Source organism: Falco biarmicus, chromosome 4, assembly GCF_023638135.1.
Source record: "Falco biarmicus isolate bFalBia1 chromosome 4, bFalBia1.pri, whole genome shotgun sequence".
Taxonomy (NCBI): Eukaryota; Metazoa; Chordata; class Aves; order Falconiformes; family Falconidae; genus Falco; species Falco biarmicus.
Genome location: NC_079291.1, coordinates 21241766 through 21257728, shown reverse-complemented (window position 1 = coordinate 21257728; position 15963 = coordinate 21241766). Strand labels below are relative to the sequence as shown.

At 38.8% G+C, this 15963-nt stretch overlaps 1 protein-coding gene across 3 annotated transcripts in view; it reads left to right on the top strand.

Moving 5' to 3' along the window:
- Positions 1 to 15963, top strand: part of VPS41 (VPS41 subunit of HOPS complex) — a 107365-nt gene that overhangs the window by 32100 nt on the left and 59302 nt on the right. For all 3 annotated transcript variants that reach the window (XM_056334966.1, XM_056334965.1, XM_056334967.1), the window contains exons 5-6: positions 9577 to 9651; positions 15511 to 15573. In XM_056334966.1, the coding sequence (XP_056190941.1) occupies positions 9577 to 9651; positions 15511 to 15573 (138 nt within the window). The remainder of the gene's footprint in view (positions 1 to 9576; positions 9652 to 15510; positions 15574 to 15963) is intronic.

Below are 15963 nucleotides of genomic sequence, written 5' to 3'. Positions count from 1 at the left end.
GATGAACAAAACATGAAGGCAAAACTAAGTGTGTTTCCCCATGGAGATAAGATATTATTGATAATGAACTTTGTAAATCTAATAAAGATTCCTTTCTGAAGGATGTCTTGCTTGTTTTAAAAGACATGACTGTGTACAGCTGTTGTTTATTGCAGTCCTGATGGAATGCTAAACATGGGCAGTCCAGATTTGATCAGTCTTGGGTGCTAATACCCTCAGAGTGGCTGTTGACAAAAGTAGCTACTTTTAAGCTGGCCATCTCCACTGTGGTGCTGCTGAGGAAGCTAGTTCCACTCAGTGCCCTGTGACACAAAGAAATAAATTTCAGAAGTCAGTATTTTGGTGTTGGAAGGTTTACCACTGTAACCCTAAAGTGGCTGCTTGTTGAAGTCTGTAGTTGCTCCAGGTCTTGGTGGTTTTGAAGATAGGAGCTGTGAAATATGAGCAGTGTAAATATGGAGGAATGAATTAATCTGTTTTCTTTTTTGATCTACTTTATTTAAAGTTTATTATAAGCAATTATGTCTAAACTTCCCTAGTATTGAAACAGAGCCTCTTTGCGTGTGAATGCATTGAGGAAGTTGCACAGATAAATTCATCTTCACATTTAGTTTTCCCTATCTTACTATCACATTGAGAGTATGGCATACAGTTATGCTGCTTACAGTAAGTTACAGTGCACTTTATGATCCTTAGTTTCTACTTGTATGAGTATTCTCCCTGTCCCCCCATCTTCCAGATTTGCACACATTTTTAGGATCCTGTCAAGAATCAGACACCCAACATTGACCATTGAGTATCTCTGGTGGGTTTGAGAGACAGAGATAATTGCAAATAAACTAAGTTCCAGCATTGGTGTCCAAAGAAAATACAGTGCTTTCAGTGAGAAGAAGTGTATTTATTATTACATATAGCTCTGACTTAAGCCAATCTATACCAGTGTTAATAACTGAATGTTTACACGGAAAATGGCACTTTAGCTCTAGTTATTGGCTGAACTTCAGCATTGATCACCCTGTGTAATACTGAACTGTGCCAGGAATATGACTAGTTTTGTTGTTTTCAGCCAGGAAAGGGAATTCATTCCCTTATAATATTTCTGCTTCTGTCTGATTCCATCAGTGAGGTAGCAGCTGAAATCATTGACAAGATACTGGGTTGGGTTTACTATTTGTCATGGAACGGTTGACAGGCTAAAGTAACTGGAAAAAGTACTTGGTGAAGGTTTTCATTGCAGGAGCTGATAGAAGGATGAAGACTCTGTAGCTGTAGAAAAACTAATGGCTAAGTAATGGAATGTATGGAGAAGCAGGGTTGCTAAGCTCCATGTGGTGATGTCCTCTGACCCGTGTTAGGTCAGGGAGGGGTATGAGCATCATGGCTGTTGTGAAAACCTTCCTGGAAATTATGTTGACACAACAGTATATGACCCCTGAGAAGAACAGTCAAGAGCTTCTTTGCTTCGTTAAAATCTGTTTGGTCAAAGCACCAATAAAATAATCTGAAAAGAAAACCTGTCCAGGCAAGAACTTGCAGTGTATGACCTGGTTGGCCTTTCTCATCAGTCACATCCCTGAGATGTGGCTTATCAAGAAATGGAGAAAAAAATCTGACTTTCTGCTTCAGGAGGTGGAATTCTACAAAATCCTGTTAAATACATTAATGACGGTATTCTGTTAGAAACAAGCTGCAAAAGCACCCCAGTAAGTTTCATCCTCAGAGGTTTAGATTTGTTTTTTAAATTGTTCTGCAGAGTCCAATTCATAATTCAGTAGCCTGTATCATCAATACTCAATGACGAATTCTCAGAGTTCATTGTGCTTGCGGAACTGTTCTGAAAAGAAAGTGGTTAGAGAAATCAGCGAGGTGAACCTCCAGATTGCCTTGGATAGTCTTCTCCCATGCTGTGTTGGGCCTTCTGAGGAAGGTGTATGTAGTCATTGCCTGCAGCCCTCCCTCAGCCCTCCTCCACCTACTTCATCTCTCCACATGGCTGTGTGATGGGGAATATTGCTTCATATTCTCAGATGGCTTTGATACACACACAGCAACAAAGAAGTAGAAGCAGGCTTAGGACGTACCATTTCGGGAGCCGTACAGTTACACAGTGGATGGTGAAGGGGACCTGGGAAGAGGAAGAAACAGGAGTAGTTTGTGTACTTGGACACTGAGCTCCCAGGAGGATATCTCCTTACACACCAGTGTTTTAATAGAAAAGAGATTTTACTTTGGATCCATCAGGAATTAGGTAATGGTTAAACTCTGCTAGGAAGCAGTGTAGGCTTTCAATATGGATTTTTTTTCAGTAATAGTTCCATCATTCCTAGACAAGTATTCCAATTATCTAGCAACTACTACAGATTTAGGGAGATCCCTTGTTAGTTTTTTTTTCCTTTGATTTTTTTTTTCTTTTTTTTCTTAGTCCCTGTAGTTGACAAGCAAGATTAAGGAATTCACTGATGTGGAAAATATTGAAATCACTGTAGGCTTTTTGGTCTTTCTCACTTTCTCAGCCTATATATATAAGAGATGCCTTGTCCTTGGGTTGCCTTAGTTTTAGACAAGCTTTTGAGACCTTTCTTTTTTGTAGGCAAAGTCTGCTTTCCTGCAGACAAAATAAAAGTTAATGTTGTTATTGTTCTATGTCCCAGACCTTGTCATTCTCTTCAGCTTTACTCCCCTCCCTTTTCCTCTAACCAATATAATCTCCCATTTTTCATTTGGAGAATGACAGATTCAAGAGTGTTATAGGAAAAGCACTGGAGCAGGAATCCTCACTTACTTATCAGAATCTGGCTGACAGTATTGTTGAACAAAACCTCTTTGGTGTGGATATTAGTAAATTTTCATCAAATGAAAATGTAGGTGGTGTAAATCTGGGGTGTATTATTGTGTTGCAGGCAGAGGCGAACAGCTTATTCTGTAACTTTTAAAACTGCCTTTTCAATTTAAACCTTTGTGTTTCTATGTTAGGTTTCTCAGTTGTGTGTAAATATGTATGTGTGTACTTTTTACCTTGTTATAGGTAAACCATGATACAGCATCAGAATTTCCTCTTCTTAATTGCTTTTCTGTCTATTGTATCAATAAAACTACAAATATGCAAAATATGTGTTAAGTCAGGGCAGCACTGCAGGATCTGGGGCAAGAAAAGTGCATGGGTTCAATTTCTTCTTTTAAAGTAGCTCCGTAGTACAACTTGTAATATTAGTTGTTGCACACTTTTATTTTTAGTAGTTGAAGATTCTCTCACTATCTGTTTTATTTCCTGTCAGATCCTATCGCTTCCCAAAATGAAAAGGCACCGAAAAGTAGAACTTCTTTTTTGACAAGTTAGGTAAATCGGGCTTTCTTCTAGATGGGCTGAGGGTATCATTTTGGATTGGAAAGGCACCCTTGGAGAAAAAAGAATATTCAGTACTTGCCTAGTTGTGTTTTGTTCGTTGGTTTGTGGTAGTTCCCCGCCCCCCCCCCCCCCCCCCCCCCCCGGTCTCTCATAATTCATTGGTGTCAATGCATATAGAATGTCTACTCTGAAGAGCTAGGGCTCTATTCAAAGCAAGTTCCTCATCCTACTTAGAGCAAGGCTTTTATATAGAGAGGATCTTACCTTAGAAATGACAATACCTAAGGTAGTTTCTGTTTACAAATCATACTTTGCACTTGGATACCTCTACCATGGTGGAAACAATACAAACATAAAAATGGTAGTCCTTACTCTGGTGGGCTAACATTTTAAGTAGTGGGTTGATAGGTCATGTTGCTGTACATTGGAGTTTTACATGCTTGTTTATGTGAATGTCATGCAGATAGAAACATATGAATAAATGAAAAATAGGCACTTGTAGGAGACAGGGTTTTTTTTAATTACTGTTTAAACTCTGTATATATAGTTTGCCTTAGTATGAAGAGCAGTTAATTGTGGTTATGTAGATCCAGATTGATATTAATGTACCATAAAAAACCTGTGAGTGTTTCTCTTCCTTGTGTTTATGTGTGAGTGTAGATAGATTGAAAAAAATGTTTGGGTTAATTTAGGAAAAGTTTGAGAAAATTCATTGTAAAGAATGGATGAAAACGCTGCCTAAAGGGGTTGCATTAGCAATGGTAACCTCTTGAAGTAAAATGAGCCTTGCTGTAAGTATGATTGAACACTGCTTTGCTTTTCACACTCCTAATGTGTGTGTTGCTTGCCTGCTAACCATGGCTAAAAGGCATGAAGTCACAGGCAACTATTAAAACGTTTAGATTCCTAACTTGTAAATACTGCATTTCTCACAGAATTGGAGTGAAATCCAGCCTTATGTTTCTTGTTCATGCACTTCATATCCATTGGGATGCAGCATTTGTGAAAGAATCAATTATCCATTTGTTAGTCAGAGGAGCTTTACAAATTATACATTAGCAGATTGATTTCTTAGGTTCACCATTGGGGGACTGATAGTGTAAGGTGGGTTGATGATGAGTGTCAAGGGAGAAGGAGTTGCCACAAGGAACACAATTAAAAGAAGCTTTTTGAGCAGCGGTGAATTTACTCCTAATTGAAGAGCTGACATAATCCATACTAAGTGCATTTATTTCAAGCATTTTACATTAGGTAATTGATTATCACAAGGCACATTTGTTGGTAGATACTTGATTTTCCTTTCCTTTAAATTTAGGATTTTGCAAAAGCCTCCATTCCGATCTTGTGTGAGGTGCCTGCTAGCTCTTTTTCCCTCTCCCTAAACTTTTCTTTCTTCCATTAAGGTAACATTTTTTTGTTCTATAGTGTCAGCTTGACATTATTGATTTTGAACAGTCAAACTTACTTATGTTGTCCAGAATTCCAAACATGTCTCCATCAGAAAGAAAACTGCAGCTAATGGAAATTCATCTGAAGGCGTTTCTTCCTTCTTTGCTAGAACTTTCACACTATATGAAATTGTGAAGCTGTTCCCAGGTTAAATATCAGTGTATTTCCATTCCTAATAGGATCCTCCGTATTGCCAGATTTGTATTATGTTGCTTTAGAAATACTGTGTGTTATCTGTATGGTACTGGAAGTATCATTGTGACTACAGAGAACTTATGTGTTTGTACTTGTTTGGCCTAAAGCTGGGGGTCCTGATAAGCTTAAAAAAAAAGATTACCCAAATTAGTGCTAATGAAGTGATTAATTAGCAATTTCTTCAACCTTTTGTATGCAGCTGCCTGTGGGTTTATGGCATGGGATTTAAGATTAGATCATATCTTAATGGAATAATATTTATATGGATTATATGTTCCTAATTTTTAGATTGATACTTTGACAGCAGATAGCTGTTGTAGTCTTACTTTCAGGGTTTTTTTAGATATGATGCCTGTAAATCTGGACAGGTTTTTTTCCCACCCATTTTAAAGTACCTTTAAAAGAGTCAACTGTCCAAACCCCACAGCATATCCTGGTTCTGACTGTATCAAATGATCAGTCCACCAGATTGTGATGAGTTAGTGACTAGGGTTCTCTCTAACCTTGAGTGATTCTTCATCTTTTGTCAACCTGTAAAGGTGGATGTTGCAGGAAGGGCATTTGTTCTCTGTACTATAAAACCCAAAACCTATTTTCTTTTGCCAGGCAAATTAAACTCTTCATTGGGTTAGCTGGAATAAAGTTTAAAAAAAACACAAGGGAAAGACAGTTGTAACTCCATGGCTGAGTTGGTAACATTTAGTAAAAATAGAAAATAAAAGCATGGTCAGGAAGGGTAACCCACGAAATTATCTGTGCTACTCTTTTTCTGAAATATCAAAATTATCCATGGGGTATTGGCAGGGTATAAATGCAAAACAAATTGAAATGGTAAGTAACTTTGCAGACTGGGACAAATTTATAAAAATAATTGATATGAAAAGATGAATTGGAATTGATTTCTAGAAGAAACACTTTGGTTTTGGTAACATGTACCAATTTTACCTGTGGTCTTTTATTGCTGATTTCCTGGATAGCTTTAGATACAAATCTTAAACATAGTTCTGGAAATGGTAGGCTTGACTGTTACTCAGCTCTGAATAAAAAGATCCTGGCATTAGCTATTCTTGCTGGAACTTTATTTTAAAATGCATTTAATATTCAGCCTTGACTGTTTCTAAGCCCCATAGAAAGCTCTGACTGGTAAAGTCAGTGAACAGGCTAGCAGCCAATAGTGCCAATTCAGCTTGAGTGCTGAAAAAAATTTAGTTTGCTTTGCCTTGTGAATATCATCTAGAATAGTGCCTCCTGTTGGAACTTGGCTGGAGGTTTGTGTGAGTGAGTTGAATTTGTCTTCTCTGATTGCCATGCATGCATATTGCAGGCAACAGGAAAAAAATAATTGGAGAAAGGAAAAGTTAAAGTGACAAACAGAGGTGTTGGCCATGCAGAAAGCTAGCACCTTGCCAGTTATATACAGTGTTATGAAACACTGTATCATCAAATTTCTACTCCACAAACAATTCTGAAGTATTGTGCACAATTTTGAATGTGGGAAAAATGCAGATACTGTGGAATCACCTTTCCCCCCACTGACAACGTTCTGCATGTATATAAGGAGAGGTTTGCCTTGCAAGGCACTGTTTGGTTACCTGAGTGCAATCACATAGTTTGTCTTGGCACTCTCCAGACTATCAAGCTGCAACAAGGTCTTTTACCATCTCATACCAGCATACTCTTCATGCCAGTCCCTCTGCTGCCTTCTCCTCATCTCTCCTCACCCAGGACATGCTCTCTTTTCTCTCTGCTCTTCCGTGGCTGCCCAGCCTCTTAACACAACCAGCCACAGCTGCGCCTTATCTATATCAGCCAACCCACTGCCCCTGAAGACAACCCACAGCTGTATATTATCAATGATAATTAACCCAGCTTCATTACTCTACAATTCCCCCCCCCCCTTTTTTTTTTAACAATCATCACAACCTTTATACAAATAAATTTTTCATACAGTCCTCTACAATGATTAATCTCTAAATTATGCCATGTGGCTTTCAAACCACAGCATCACAGATAATTCCACCATCCTGCCCCTTGCTTTCAACTTTTATATGAAGATAACTTACGTCAACTACCTTGCCTACTTCCGACACTTCATTTCTTCATTGTTGAACTTTACCAGAGGCATTTGGCAGCAAAATGGGAACAGTGTGGACTGTAGGATTGAGCTGTTGACTCTCCTGGTGTGTCCTGTTCTGTTCCTTTTTGTCTTGGGCTTTGCTGCAGTAGAGTGTCTCCAAGAAGGCCCATCACACAGGAGTGCTGTTAGAGCTGCTATTGCTGTCATGTCAGCCCTGATGGCAGATGTAGGTACTGGAGACATGTGAGGAACATGGCCAGTTGTGAACACTGTAGAGTATGATCCCGTGTCAAGATGGGGCTATTCAAGATGGACTTTTTGCCCTTCCAGTTGCAGAGTAATAAAAGAACCTTTGTGAGAAAGTTGTGGCAATGGCAACTTACATGTAGCCCAGAACAAAAGAACAGGCCACTTACATAATGAATTCAGTTGAATTTTCTGTGCTTGTCCTTTAAGAGGGCCAGAGTTGTTTCTCATTGTAGAGGGAATGGTGGAGACATGCTGGCATTAGTTATTTTTTTTTTTTTTTTTTTTTTTTACCCCCCTTGTCAGAGAGAAAATCTTCTTTTGCACTTTGATGAGCAAAACAGAACTTTAGAAGGGTATTTTTAAGGTAAGGCAGGAATAAAAGTGCATGCTAGCAGTATTTATGAAGCTTCTAGAAAGCAAGACTGACAACTGACGTGTATTGCCTTACTCCACATCCTCCAGTTCTGGAATTAGCCAGCTGTGTGTGTAGCATCTGAGAATCAGAGCTTTCACAAGGATGTTGACCATACCAGCAGGCTGATGGGCTTGAGCTGTGTTCCTCACCTGACACCTCCCAATGTGCCTGGAGGAGTGGAGCTGGGGAATGTGCACCAGCTGCCTGCAGTACCACTGATGCACTGGCTTCAGATTGTGAAATGCAGCAAGGCAGCATAACTGTTCTGTGGCAAACGAAAATACTTCTGGAGCACATAAGTCAAGGAAAATCAGCTGACTTCTTCAGCAGTGCAGTTTTTGGCAAACAACGCACAGCAGAAAGACCATTTTGTGATAGGCAGTAATTGTGGTATTTCCAGGTAGCGTTTTGTGGTGACACAAAGTGGGACCAAGAGTGGTGTTTCCTGCATGCAAGGAAATGGGAAGACAAAAGGGCTGACAGCATCCTTTCCTCAGCTCATCAGGCAACTGTTGCAGTGCAAGGTTCGGTTGTTCACCCTTGACTAGAAAGAAGCTTCTAGAAAATGAAATTTGGGCATGTATTCTTTTCAAGGTGGAAGAGAAGACTACTTTTTTTCCCTGAGTTGGATTTTTTTTTTTTTGTGTCAAAGATTATGGGGAATAGCTTTCTGAAGGCTGTGACAGGACCTCAGTTTATCTTGTGTAGGTAAATCATCTGGACAGTGTTTTTATATGAATTTTTATTATGTACTTTTTATGTAATTCCAACTGCCATAGTTTATATAAAGACCTGTGATATTTTAGACACAGTTGTGTAACATCTAACGTGACCCCACAACTCCAGCCCTGTTCCAGTGACACTTTGCTTTCACACAAACATACGATGGATTTCTCTCTTAACATGCTCAGAACTACAGAAGCGATCTGCTTTGTGGTTCAATCCAATCAAAATTTTATGAGACTAAGAAAAGTTCTTAAATGTATGAGAGAGACTTCCTTGGATGAAGATCCTTCAGTGATGCTTGAAATGGTAAGGTATTTGTAACAGAGGGTGAAATCAGGCTCATGGTACATAAAAAGGTTCTTGGTACTTGAATAAAATTGGATGGGGTTTTCTGTGTGAGAGGTTGTACATCACATTACCCAAATGATGTTCTAAGTTAGTCCTCGGTACTTAGGGTAAGGATAGATGTTTAAGCTGAAGTAAACAGTAACAGATGCCATATAACCCTGTAGATTAGAACCAAAAGTGTATCTGGATAGTGAAAGGAAAATTTGTTGAACTGGGGCAGCCTTCAGGCTTTTCTCAGTATTTGTCTAAGAATGAGTACACCTATGTTGCACTTCAATACCTTCTAATACTTGCTTCTGAGAACACTATTAGAGGCAAAAATGAAAGCAAGAGAAGGGATTTGAAGGAAGACGTAACTACCAGTATAGCCATCAGACCAAACCAGAAGAATTTTTAGTTGCCTTGATGCCTGTGTGGTCAGTGTGTTTTATGCTAAATTTTGATAGTGGAGGTGGTTTTTAACAAACAGTTGTGGTGCGGAGGTGTAGATGCTGAAGGTCTGGGAGCCTGACACTTCCTTGGGAGCTCCAGAGCCCTCAGGCACAGAACTGCAAAAAATGTCAGATTTCTGGGTTAGGCAAAAGGCTGGGAAGAAGGCTGTCCTTTGGCACTGTCAGAGAAATACCTATTCTGTGGCGTTTTGTGGTTCATGCAACTAAACAGTACACAACCATTAACACAGAAATCTCAGGAAGTGTGGGGGGTGTTAAAGCATGTGGTTGGTGAGATAACTTTGAAGTCAACTTGAAAAGTCTTTTTTTCTTTTTCTAGAGCCCAGTCAAGATAAATCAGATCAGCCTGGATGAAAGTGGAGAACACATGGGTGTTTGCTCAGAAGATGGCAAGGTACAACAAACCTGTTGATGTGTTTAATGAGGTAGTAGGTAGTCCTCAGTATTACACTTGAGATAATTGTGATACCTGTGGAGTTAATTCCTGCATTTAGCCCCACCGCTTTGACCATTCATTTTTGAGAACTGAGCTCACCTTTGAATACTCAAAATTAAAGTCAAATATATTTTGCACAAATGTGCCGTAGGAAAAGTAATTACAAGAATGTCAATAATGTAACTGGTATTAAGCTGATTAACAGCTGTGGCAGGAGGACATGTCACCTTAATCATTACTGCTGTGCCAGTTATACTTCAGTGACTACTCTGCTGTTCCTGCAAGACAGTAGTTTAATGCCTTTCTGCTATAAATCCACAAAATTGGATTTTGTGGGCATGATTTCTGTGGGCTGGTGGTTTTCATTTTCACACACGTTATGAATGTTTCTCTTGAATTATAGAATCTTTTGATAAGCAATCATAGTTTATCAGAAGAATAAAGTGTCTTACAACAGCCACATTAAATAAATGTAAAATCAATATATGTACAGTTTCCTAAAAAACTGGCACCTACTTTCCTGACTGAGAACATATATCATTTGTGCAGTGTATAACTAACAATTATCAGTGCTTCTCTGGAATGTTGAGCTGTGACATTTAGTGGGTTTGGTGATTGATTTTCCACTTATAAGAATGTCTTTTTTGTTTTTAAGTCGATGGCAGTCTTTTCTAATGTTGGTTTGCAATGATAAAATTCTAATGCACAGGGTGTATTTAAACTTCTTTTTTAATATAATGCTTATATACAAATGCAGTACATTAAAAATCATTTAAAGCATTTCTCAATATCCGTCTGGCTTACCGAGAAGAATATTTCTTACAGAGTAGACTGGGGGGGAGAGAAGGAGTGTTGGTGATCCTAATGGATGTATCCCATTGAGTAGAAGTTCTATAAATTAAAAATAAGATTGGATTTTGCAGTAGGCAAATTGGGGAAACAACCCCTTTAGACTGTTTGTGCTTGGGTTTTTTCCTTCCAAATAAGTGGGTTTTTTTCCTCAGCAGGCAGGCAGCCAGTTTATGTATCCAAGCCTTTTGTTTCTCAGAGATATCTTGATGTCAGTATCTTGACGCAGTAATTGGGATACTAGTCCCTATCAAAGTGGGTTGTAGAATTTTACAGCCTGTGAGAAACACAGCAAGAGTGTCCTAATTGTGTAAGCAAGATATGGGAAGGGTCAGTAATTGTGTAAGGTAATAAAAACGTTGAGCTAGCATTGTTGGTTTGGGTGTTTTGAATGGTGGGGGAAAGCAACCGCTTGCTGTAAGGGCTCCTCAGATGTGACTGGATTACTGACTTGAAATACATCTGTTGCAGCAAATCTGCAAGCCACACGTATTTTTCATATATTAAATTAATATTAAAACTACGTATTTGATTTCAGAAACATTCAAATATCCATAATCCCTACTCTGGTGTGGCTGTATTTAAAAAGACTCCCAATACTTTAAATGGTGAAACTGTATTCATTTAGTGAAATAGCTATTGTGGATCCAGTAGGTGACATTACCTGCTATACAAGACAGTTTAAGCCAGGGGTCCTCAAACTACGGCCTGTGGGCTGGATACGGCCCCCCAGGGTCCTCAGTCCGGCCCCCGGTACTTACAGACACCACCCCCACCACCACCCCCCCCCCGCCAGGGGTTGGAGGGAAACCAAGCAGCCGCAGATGACTGCCTGCCACTTCATCCGCGCACTGGCCCCCTGGTTAAAAAGTTTGAGGACCCCTGGTCTAAGCTATGGTTCCCAAACTAGGGCCAGAGTAACAGAAGTACAAATTAATCATATTTGCATTCATAGAGTCCAGGGACTTTGATACTTCACCATATTCTACACTGAAAAGCTCATCTGGAGATTTGAAAGATCTGGGTGTTTTACAAGTTAGACTTTCTGCTTGACCCAGAAAGGTGCATCTCTAAAAAGGTGCACACCTAAAACGGGTGAAAAAACATACTTGCATGTGCTACTGTGTAAAAAAAGTGGCAGAAATTTCTGGCCAGATAATGTAGCACTTTGAGCTCCTGGGTCATAATGAAAGTTAACTTTATACTCCTTATAGCTCTTTCCTTACTACAGCGGGAGTGTTTGTCTTTTAAGAAGTTAACCACTTGTACAAGTGGTTGCAATTTTTTCACTAACTCAGGTAAGTGAAAATAGGAAAAAGTGAAACAGCTTAGTTTTCTTAAATCAGTTTTAAACAAAAAAAAAAGGTATTCTAAAAAGACCTGTCAATTTTGAGCCAGCTGGGTTGATGCAGGTATTTTCTACCAGTTAATGAAGGTATGTCCTCTTAACCACTGCAAAAGACTTTTGCAATAGGTAGGCAGTGCATTTTCCAGTATCAAAGTGGATCCAATATAAGGGAAGTAGAAACTATTTGTGTTCTGGAAAAAAGGCCGTATGATGAGAACCCCCTCCTCATATCTGTTCTGCTGTCTGATGTATTTTATATTACTTTTTTCCTTTCCTTTCCCAATCTCAAATTACATTTGGACTAGCTACTTTGACTGGGAGGGTGGTGTAGCAGCACAACGCAATTCATAAATTCTTTTCTTGTCAGGCGGCATCCAGACCTAATGTCAAAACCTGGTACCTGTATGTTGTACGTGGCCAACAGGTGCTTTGGGAGCCACTTGCAGCTTTTCTATACTGCATGTTTGGTTCTTCAGAAGCCTTCCTTGCCAACGGACTCAGCTGCAGCTGGTCATTACTGGCATGGAAAGGAAGAGAAACTGAAACCACTGCCACCACTCTAGTCTGGCCACTTGGCCAGGGAAAATGGCTGTCTGTTGAAAAATTAGAATATAAGAGGATAATTTTGGTGTTGGAATAAATAGAAGGGGATCTGGTTTGCAACTTGAGAATTGTGGAGTTTTTTTAGCTTAGTTTTTTGCCTACTTGTATGCTGTCTTGAAAAACCTAGCTGTGACTCCCAATTTTGCTGAAGCTCTCATGTCATTAGGTAACAGTGATACAGTTTGCACCCTTATTGGCTTGTAACTTTTCTTATGAAAAACCCCCAAAACCTTATATTCAAAATCCATGTACTTAACATGTTTTAGTGTCATGTTTAATGCCTGTAACAACATTTGTGTTGTTCATATCCATGAAGTGTTACACTGATCATTTTTCAAGAAGTGTGGCTCGAAGATAAAACACGTTTGTTTTCCTGCCTTTTGATTACTGAAAGTTGGGTGCTTCTTCCACATGTGGAAGCAAAGCAGCAGCTAAATCTGGTTGCACTGGAATGGGGGGTTCTGGGTATTTAAAATCAGACAGGACTGAGAAAGTATAGTGGACTCTCATAATGAAATCCTTTTTCCAGCTACACAAAAATGTCATGAGCTGAGTGGGCATAGAAAGTAGAAATAGATAAATCCAATATAGGTTTGTAATATCAAAAGAATCACTTTCTCTCTGAAGAATAAAAGACATTAAGAAGTAATAAACTGTTACACGGTGTCCCTTGAGTAAACATGATAACATGTATTTTATGCTGAGTTGTTTTTTCCTCTTTAGTTAACTGGCTCCATTTTGTTTTCATACTCTTTAAAGATAAAATATCTTAAGGGATGCAGTATTATGAACATATTGAAGGCACTGATGCTAATATTAATTTTTATTAGTTAGAGAGGGACATTATGTCATTTTTGAGGATTCTGCTTCCATGGAGTTTGCAGTGTTGTGTTTTAACCACATCTTTTCTTTTTCATCCTCCTTTCTTCTCTCTGTCTTATTTTCCCTTTCCTCTGTTTATTGTTTTGTTTGGTCTGTTGCATTGGCTATGCTGTGTCAACTGATGAAAACAAAAACCCAGAAAACAAAATCCTCTAGACATCAGCCTGAAGGTTTCCTAGGCTTACAGCAAGGCCCAACTGGAATACAACCCTTTGGTTAGCTTACATAATCACAGCTTTGCGATACATCTCACTGTCTCCAAATATTGATTTTCTAAATCCTTTGGAGCAGTAGCTCAGCCCTACACAGTACATGGAGCAGTATTTTTAAAGTGTGTTGTTAGAGGCAGTATATTCGCTAATGAGTAATGGACAGAGCTGATAATGTTGCTTAGGAGATGTATCCAGGAGACAAGCTTGAAAGGCAGATGAGGTGGTTTTGAGATGTTTTTAACTTCACTGTACCTGCTGAACTTTGAGCCACTCTGAGGCTGGTTTAGTTCCTTGCTCTGATGGCTTAGAATCTCTTGTAGTTCACCCGAAGTCTAATTTTTTTCTTGTGTCTCGTTGATTGTCTGCAGGAATTTTTGGGGGGGTCTCGTCCTCTCAACTGATCTTTTTAGAGCCATTAAACATCCCTTTTTGTGGCCCATTACTGGTATTTGCTGGCTGTGTTCTGCAGATCTTTGCCTAGTGATTTTTTTTATTTTTTGTTACTGTGACTTTTTTGGTTTCCTCCTGAAGGAATCGCAGTGGGGATGGGGAGAGAGAAAGAAAAAAGGTTAAAAGATCTCTTAGATCTTCAGGTGCAACTTGTTGAACATGTAGAGCAGTTGCTGAAGGGATTACCTTTTCCAGACAATAAGGATGAATGACTAAACTTGCCTGAGAACCTTCTAAAGTAGATTTGCTGTCAGATACAATTTTCTACTAGTTGCTCCATGGCATGCTCTTTTTTTCTTCCTACTCCCACCAGCAGTGTCCATCCCTGCTAGGTGGTAATGTTCCAACAGCTTCTGGCAGTGGGTGGAAACCTCTTAAAATCATAACAATAAAGCAACCCAGCTATCATTTTTATGGAAATCATAATTAGTAAATCAGTTATTAATTCCTGGCTGTTAAGTCTTCATCCCTGTTTTACTCTGAAGTTCTGCAGGAGCTGAGCTGTCAGGTGTCTGATCTGAGAATTGAGTAAGGCAATGTTGCATGTTGGATGAAAAGACATGAGCCCAAAAGAGGGTTGCACTTAAAACAAGCGTGAGAAACCCTATTCTGTAGTCTAGTCATGGCTTCTAAGTGTAATAATATTTAACACTTGATACCTCTGTACCTGTTCTGTGAGTAAAATTAAGAAAACATTTAAGTCTTTTAATTCTGTTGATAGTTAAACATAATTTTGGTTTTGTGTTTTTTTTTAATGTTGAGCCTTCTTCAGATGGATTAATTCTGATAGATATCCTGATGGCCTATGGTTACAATTTCAGTGCTGACTATTAAATGTACTGAGATGTCAACACAGGTGAGAAAGGAGGAATCTTCCAAGAAAGGCATTTCCAGTGGTCACGGAATAAAATGAAATAGCACTGAATGTACTTGGGAGGAGGAGAGAATGCCAAGAAACATATGGGACGTGTTTTTCAGTCTGGTTTTGCTTTATTGTCAGAAATCTCTTTTTTCTTATGTAAACCCTGTCTTGCTTGGAGGGGAAAAAAATCCTACAGTTCTTTTTCAGAAAGGAAGTGTTTTTAATTTATCTTCCTCTGAATGTTATTATGTTGCTCTTACCTTACTTAGATCAGTATCTGTTAAACAGATTTGATCAGCCTAAAGCAAAAGGAACTTGCAGGTTTTGCTGTGCTGTAACAACAAAAAAAAAGGGGGGGGGGGGGGAGAAAGATTAAAATAAGTATTTTTGCACTGCTGCATATATTTGGAGATACACCATAATAGAAGCCCAAGATGTCTCGGATGTCTCAATTAACTCTGAATTGTTACTTATGACTACTTTTTCTTTAGGTAAAAAGACACAACTGTTAGCATTCAAATCAGTCTTCTAGTTGTTAGTGATTTACATTCACCTTTAATTGTCAAGTGGTTACCAGGTAATTTTTGGGGGTTTTTTATTTACTTCGTTAGGTGCAGGTGTTTGGATTGTATTCAGCAGAAGAGTTTCATGAAACATTTGACTGTCCTATTAAGGTAAGTGCTTGTTTTAATCTTTAGTAATTGTGTTGTTCTCATCTTCAATAACAGAAAGGTCACATTGAATCTAAATGAGAGAGAGGAATACCACTTCCTTGTAATGTTATTCAAGTCACTAGAAAATAGTTACCTATCTCAATATAAAAGCTTTTGATCTGGTTAGGCAGGAGGAAAGCTGATCTTGGTTTTGTAAGAAGTATTATTGAGTTTTTCAAATACAAAAGGCAAAGTGAAAGAGAAAATGTCCTGGTTCAGCTGTTACCTGTCTCAACATATTTCTTTCTTTGTAGATCTTTGATACAGATTCTGAGGGTTCTGCTAACTGTGAGGTCAATATTTTGCAACCAATTCATATCTGTTAAACCTGTCTCAGGGATAAAGCAATGG